This window comes from Arachis duranensis, chromosome 10 (genome assembly GCF_000817695.3).
Source record: "Arachis duranensis cultivar V14167 chromosome 10, aradu.V14167.gnm2.J7QH, whole genome shotgun sequence".
NCBI lineage: Eukaryota > Viridiplantae > Streptophyta > Magnoliopsida > Fabales > Fabaceae > Arachis > Arachis duranensis.
The window spans coordinates 62,753,574-62,761,381 of record NC_029781.3 but is presented as its reverse complement, the minus strand read 5'-3'; the positions used below and the strand labels follow the sequence as shown (position 1 = coordinate 62,761,381).

Genomic DNA, 7,808 nt, shown 5'->3' with positions numbered 1-7,808 from the left:
TGCCCAAATAAAAGAAGCGGCATTGAAACAAAGGATGACTGCCAGGTACAACAAAAAAGTCATTCGAAGAACATTTGCCCTAGACGACTTGGTCCTAATCAGAAACGACATTGGAGTCAACAAATCAGGAGAAGGAAAGCTCGCCGCAAATTGGAAGGGGCCATACAAAATCAAGGAAGTGTTAGGGAAAGGTTATTATAAAGTAACCGACCTGAATGGCACCGAGCTACCAAGGTCGTGGCATGCTTGTAATATGAAAAGGTACTACAGTTAAAAGCGAACTCTACTCCCTGATGTACTCTTTTCCCAACTTCATGATTTTTTCCCAAAAAGGGTTTTTTCTGGAGATGGGTTTTTAATGAGGCATCATAGCAGAGACTAAGGGAAAATAGGCTATCAAAACCCTTAGTAGCAAAAAGGTACCTTCCCAATTAATAAAGATCTTTTTCATTTACAATATCTCTTGCAATATCCTTCTTCATTTTTCTAAGTCTTCTACGAAACGCGCCGACTTAAGCTCGACAAAACGTGAAAATCCCATGAATCGACCTAGATGGTCGTCAGGATAAAACGACGAGGTACAAGTCGGCGTAAAGAGGTTATATGAGTTGATCGTAAAAACTCGGGAACGATCCGACCCTTAAGTCGAAACAAGACTCCGAGTAAAACAAACTCGGAAGTCCCCCGAGTAGAAGCAAAACGCATCGCAAAAATAACCTAAGTCATAAAAGCTCACTAAAGCAAAATTGAGCATAGAGGATAACAAAAAGAGATGGGAAAACATGAGAAAAAGTTTAAAGGCTGCACAAAAGCCCTTGAACAAAAAACGGCTCGAGAAAAAAATGCAAGCCAACAAAAGGGTTTTTCCGAAAAGATCAAAAATATCGAAAACAGAAAAGCATGCACACACAAAGGTAACTTAGAACCCTTATCCAAAAAAGGGCATTTATTTTTCTACACCCTTGTTTAAAAAGGGCACTCGCCAGGAATATTTTGTTTACGGCCCTAAAAGGCCAAAAGAAATTGTTCTCACAACCACCAACACAAATAAGTTTAAAAAAGGGGGGGACCCACAGGCCGGGCCCCCATATAGCCATAAAAAATAAAGTCATTTTTTCAAAGGAGTAGAGGAATCACCACCGCCAGATTCAGGAGGAGCGCCACCAGGACCAGGAAGAGGAGCTGAAGAGGAAGTCGGAGCAACGGTTGAAGAACCCGGAGCGTCTTTGGATCGAGGAGGAGACTCAATAATCCTCTGCCCCCGAGTCTTCAGGTCTGACTCAGAAACAACCTCGGGGACAGGAGGATCAACGATGGCGCCATCAATAACTACCTTGTCAGGATGTAGAGGAGAAAGATCCAAGTCGGGAGCAATAACTCTGACTTGCTCCAGGAAAATTCTCCAAGACTCCTCGGCCCCATCGGCAATAGAGTCCTCCAACTCGGCATAAGCGTTCCGAGAGTTCATCAAATCCTTCCTCACAGCCACCATATCTCTAAATAAACTTTGGTAACTTTCCTAGGCTGCCTTCCTCAAATTCGCCTCCATAGTACATTGGGCTTGTAGCTGGCTCTCCTTCTCCCGGAGGTTATCTCTCTCCTCCCTCAATTTATCTCTCTCCTCCTTCAACTCCCTCTCATGTTTTTGAAAAGCAAGAAGCCTCCCCTCCAACTCCTCAACCCTCGAGGTTGCCCCCAAAGAGCTGAGCGGAGTCTTCTCGAAGATGTCCAAAAGTTTGCCACACACACCCGCCGCCCTAAAACTCTCCTCGGCCAGAGTGGTGAGGTGGTTCCGAACAGAAACATCATCCATACTTATAAAAGGATAGATGTTCTTCCGGACGAATGCAAGAGCATCCGCCTTAACCCCACCATCCCAAGAAGAGCCAGACTCTGAAGTCTTGCGCTTCTTCTTCTCTGGCTCGGAGAGAAGTTGGGCGGAAGGGAGTGGCCGAGACAAAGTCGAAGAGGAGATTATAATAGGTTGAGAGGGAGTACCCACAGTCTTAGGAGGAGGAAGAGGAGGAGGAGGAGGAGAGGCGATTGCCCTGGCACCACCGGACCTAGCTCGGGACTTCGCTTTAGCCTCCTGGACCCTCTGGTAGGACTCCTGAGCATTCTTCTTTGCCATATCTACAAAAGAAACAACTACAGCCAATAAAGGGGGAAGCGAGGGGAAGAGTGCTCATCAAGGAAGAAGGGGTGGTGACCCTCTACGGCTTGAACTTTGAAAAAGTAGTTTTTGAAGTCATGAAAAGATTCGTCGAAAAGGGTGAAAATCCTCCGACCTTGTATGGCTCGGAGGGATACCCACTGCTGTTTGTTGTTTAGCCCACTAAAGGGCTTAGTCATATGAAAAAGAAAGAAGAAAATCCTCAAAGAGGTCGGAAAGTCCAGAACGTGGCTAATAAACTGATAGATCTTCAAAAAACCCCAAGAATTGGGGTGAAGTTGAGTAGGGGCAACTCTACAGTGGTGCAAAACAGATATCTCAAAATCGGAGAAGGGAAGAGAAACACCCAAACGGGTGATCATACATTCATACATAAAGAAAAAATGAGGGGCCGCCTCATTAACTCTCCCAAAACAAACCCGGTCTTCCGGACCCGGGATTATCAGTTCATATTTTGGCTCGTCCTCCTCCGAAGTACAAAGCCGGTGATGAGTACGAAGATGAGTGATAAACTCAGCATCGACCAACGGTTCCTCCCCAAGGACCGTAACATCAACCCACTGAGAAAGGACGTCTACAGAAGCCATTTTTTGTTTATATACAAGATGACAAAAACCTACAAAAAGGGAAAAAGAAAAAGAAAATCAATCCCTAAAAGAGAGGGATACAAAGCCAAAATCTACGGACTAACCTATCCGCCCACAAAACAAAGCATGCAAATACGAGGCATGACATGAAAGAAACAAAACTAACCTTTATCCGAGAAATGAAGGTTGGAGAAAACAGAAATCTTCGAACACAAGAAAACAGCACGAGCAAGGAAAGAAGAAGTTTGAAAGATTGCAGAAACGGAAAAATGAAAAGAGAGGGAAAGTATTTATAAACATCCAAGGGGCATAATGGTAAAAGCGGAGCAGTCATTAATGAGATTGCACCGTTACCAAAGCCCTCAATGCTTCCCCAACGGACACGACGTTTGAATTGACGTAACTGTCAGAAGCGAAGGGTCGCAAAAATCACGTCGGTTTATAAGACCCACGCTTCCTCCACACAAGTCGGCTACGAACCCGAGTTAGATACTTGAACCCAAACTCTAATGAGACTTTGGGCTCAAGTAGGGGCACTGTTCATACCCTGGCCCAATGATAAAGGCCCAGGTCCAATTAAAAGGCCTAATCTGAAGGATTAAACCTAGCTAAGTACCGACCTCCACGTAAGAAGTCGGTATCAACCACGACTTGGTCTGAAGAAGTCGGATGTGAGGTTAGCTGGCAGATAAGTGTTCATTCAAATGAGTAACCGCCCCTAAAATCTCTCTAACCGCTTCATAAAGCCATATCTTAACCTCCCCAAGATAATAGGGACGGTTAACACCCTAAAGATACGGCACTACTCCAACGGTGGTTATTGGCTCACTACTATAAATACACTGACACCCCTCAGGTATCTCTAAGCCCAATACTCTCTAGACCTGCTCACACTCTTGCTAACTTAGGCATCGGAGTGTCTTTGCAGGTACCACCCCCCATTCACTGGCGAGCACAAGTCGGACGGAGCCTCCCGAGTTGCAGATCCACCCGGAGTCCTCCTCCTTCATAAGTTTGGGCCACCTAACGCCATCCATCTATTTAATCTCCGGTTACCCACCGTAACAATTTATATTTATATATTTAAATGTTAGTAAAGATATTTATTTTAAATTTTTTAGAATATTGAATCAAGTAGTAAGTCTTTAAAGATTTTGACTTAAAATTAATTAGTAGAACATATAAATATTATTATTAAATTTTACATGATAAATTAATAGAAAGATATAAAGTATCCACTATTTATTATCATAAAAAATTAAATTAATGCTTTATTTTTTTTAAAAACTAATAATTAATCTAAAGTCCAAATTTTTAAGAATTTAATTATCACTTTACTCAATTTTTTATTATTTTATATTTTTTATCTACGCAAGATTAATTTTACTAATTCAATTAATAATTTATTAGTTAAACCAATATCCTGATCAGATCAATTCAGTTCTTACAACTATGGTACATAATAATAATAATCTCTTTATTGGGTGTTGCGCCATAAATCGTCAAGGGTTAGATTCCTAGGTTGTACGATACTACAAACTTCATTGGAAAACAAATGATACCAAAACTTCAGAGACAGCAAATTAATTGTTTAGATTTAGATTTGCACACTCGCTAATTCGATTATAGTCATATATAGATAGTATATATTTTTTATTTTTTTATATATATATTTCAAATAGGAGGAGGAAGAGTTAGGGAGATAATAAACACCAGAAAATTAAATCAAGATACATATATCAATCGATACTAACTACTAATTGAGAAACAAAAAGTTTTGAGAAAAAAGATACAGCAGAGTACATAGTTAGAGGTTAGGGAAGCAGAGAACCACGTGTGCTGCACGTGCACGAGAAGAACACGAAACAGCAACACCACCAAAATCCTGCAATATCTAAGATGACAGAAAAACCCTTCCTCCAAAAAACAGTAACGAAATTACCAAAGTACCCTTCCCTCCCTCGATCCCTCTCCTCTAGACCAAGTCTTCCCCTCCGGCGACCTTCATCTCCTTCTCTCCGGCGTCACCATCACGGGGACCCGACCGGCTGTAGAAGCTGGCGCCGGCGTCCAGTGCGTCCGAAATCGGCTTAATTACCATAAAGCCCTCCCCTGTAACCGCGCAAACAAAGGCGCCAAGGAACACAACGAGAGAAAAGACGCCGTAGAGCTGTGACTCCGGCGTCCACACCGCGGTGAACCCTAGCGCCACCACCTGAATAGGAAGCGCGAAGAGCAGCGCGGTGGACAGACCGTAGATCCTCAACCTGAGCCCCTTGTTGATCACCAGCGACAAAACGTTCCAGCAAGATAACAAGAAGCACGCCGAATATGCAATCGCGAACACCGCGAATACGGCACTGCTCAGCAACGGATAAGTGCAGAGAACGGTGTCCTCGCCGAAAGCGTCGGTAACCACCACGTGAGCCTGCCGGAAGGTCGGCGGCAGGGCACGCTGCCAGGAGGTGGAGAACATGAGAATGCCATGAAGCGCTGAGACGGGAAGGCAGGTGAGGAAAACGGAGAGGACAGTGCCGAAGTGGTTCTTGGCGGTGGTGACAATGGAGGCGTTGAAGAGGAAGAGGAGCGTGACGAGGAATGCTGGCTGGAAGAAGCCTAAGGAGAGGATGATGTGGAGCTTGCAGAGGCCGACCTGGTTGGAGACTTGGTCGTTTTGGTCGGAGAGGAAGGAGAAGAGGCGGAGGTGGAGGTGGCGGATGAGAGGGAGGCGGAGGAGCTCGGAGAGGGACCAGAGGGAGATGAGGAAGACGAGGAGGAATCTAACCGCCCAAAGGGAGTTGAAGTTCTTGAGATGCTTTAGGGATTTTGACTTGAATTGAAGGTGGAATATCAGAAACAGCGACACCACCGATAGAAATATCAGCGTCGATATGAGCGTCACCGTGGCTACTTCGAATGCAGAATTCACCGCTCTTGATGTTGGCATTAACATATCAACCAATCAATTTGGTTTCTTCTGTATGTATCGAATCTCTCTCAATCCCTAATAAAGTAATAATATTGATTTTCCTCCCTTCCCTTCCCCTTGAATTAATTTGTTTTCTTGTGTTATATATGTATGTATATGAAAAGGTATTAGGTTAATTAATAAGTAAATAAGAGAGAATTACTTGGAGAGATGAGGGCCGGAGAGGAGGGGGGAGTGGGGGCGAGGGTTGTGGCGACGGCGCGGGGACGTGCGGTGGAGGGGTAAAAATGTAAAGCATGGGTGGTGGTTAGGAGGCATGTGGGGGGATAGTCGGGTGGGAAGAAGAGCATGAAATGGTTTTTTGTCCCTATCCCCCCTATTCCCAATAACGGGTGTGGGGGGAAACACCTACACAATCAACACTTTGCTTATTATTCCTATCTTCCTATTATCGTGAATCATATGGAATTCGAGGAAGATGGGGAACAATCACCCTGAGAGATATTGCAAAGACAAAAACAAAAACAAAAGCAGAGAGAGAGAGAGAGAGAGATTGCTGGCTCTTTTTGATTTTTGTTTCTTTGGTTGGATTTTTGTGGTGTCATTAGAAGGATCCTTTTATTTCGCTGCTCTCGTGTGGGATTGCCAGCAACATCCTTCAGTTCTCCCCACCACCCTAAAATCACTTTGATCATGCTATCAAATTAACTTAGGTTATTAATTAGGGTTGTTTTGTTGTGTTTTTTCTATATATAATCATCAGTGCTTTTTGGTTATTAGAATGGGAACCAAATTTACAGATATGCTAATATGGACATGTATTTATTTTACCCTAATACACGTATCAGTCATTACTTTTTTTAAGCAAATATTATCGGAATATATTATATTTTGATATTTATTTCATAAACTATGTAGATATTCTTTCCTTTTCTCTTAAATTCAACACATCAGATTTTTTCTAATTAGTTTTCAGTACTAGGATTCGGATTTCTGAATCTCCTTATTTATTTTTAATATATTAAAAATATTTTTTTTGAACTCCCGATACTTACTTAAGCGTACGAGTGAGCTGACCACTCGACCAACCCAAATTGATTAAGGTATTAGTTAATTAAACTGAATAATCTTTTCTTTTTCCGGTTTTTTCGTCCAAAATATAGTGCATCGTTACTTGTTAACATTTCATTTATAATTTTAATATTCCTCTATTCTTAATTACTTATTTTAACCTAAACAATTTAATTTCTATAGAAATTATACTATGCATATTATTGATAAAGATATATTCAATTTTGTTATTTAAAAATAATGATTAAAAAGATTATCGTGTCCATAATAATTTTATATATGCTATGTTCTTCACGAATCTAATAATAATAATAATAATAATAATAAAATGCTATCTTTTTATTACTAAGCAATGCTCCTTAAAATTACAAAATATAAAAAATATGACTTTAATTTTAACAATCTTATCTCTTTTGACATCGAGTTAAGTCCTATTTTGGTTCCTGGAATTGACAATTGGCGAGTTGTAATGATTTAGTACTCGAAATTCTAATTGTTTTAACTTAATCTCTTCAGATTCAAAAAAGTACTCCATGTTAGTCCTAAGCACATTTTTCATCATCAGAACTAACGCTGCCAGTGACGTGGCATAGTCTTTATCACGTTGGACATGAAAAAAATAATGTCCCATGTGTTTTGACACAAAAGAAAGGTTAAAACAATGTCATTTGAGGGTTTTAGAATAATAAAACGTTACTTCTGTAACCTTTTGATCACTCTTCATCTTCTCTTTTTTCATTGAATTTCAAATATAAAATTTTTTCTCTCTTCTATGGGTGAAAGTAAGTAGAAGTTGTTGGAGGAGAAATGGTTTATGGTTAAATATCGATTATCACGAAGTGTGTATAGACGTGCATGGAGGTTGAACACAGCTACAATGGTTCATAACTCTGGTAACTGAGGTTAGCGACGAGTATTTTTTTGTGATTTTTTGCAATGTATACATGTTTGTCGATGATATTATTTCTATGCTTTTGTTATTTTGATCCTATTTTTTTGAACCAGAGTTCCTGTTAGGGTTTGTTTTAGTTCCTATGTTACTGGGTGC

The 7,808-nt window shown here is 41.0% G+C and overlaps 1 protein-coding gene across 1 annotated transcript; it reads right to left on the bottom strand.

Annotated features, from left to right (window-relative positions):
* Positions 1–4,735: 4,735 nt before the first annotated feature.
* LOC107469784 (uncharacterized) lies at positions 4,736–5,707 on the bottom strand. Its single transcript, XM_016089161.1, has one exon. The coding sequence runs from the start codon at positions 5,705–5,707 to the stop codon at positions 4,736–4,738; it is 972 nt and encodes a 323-aa protein (XP_015944647.1).
* Positions 5,708–7,808: the final 2,101 nt, after the last annotated feature.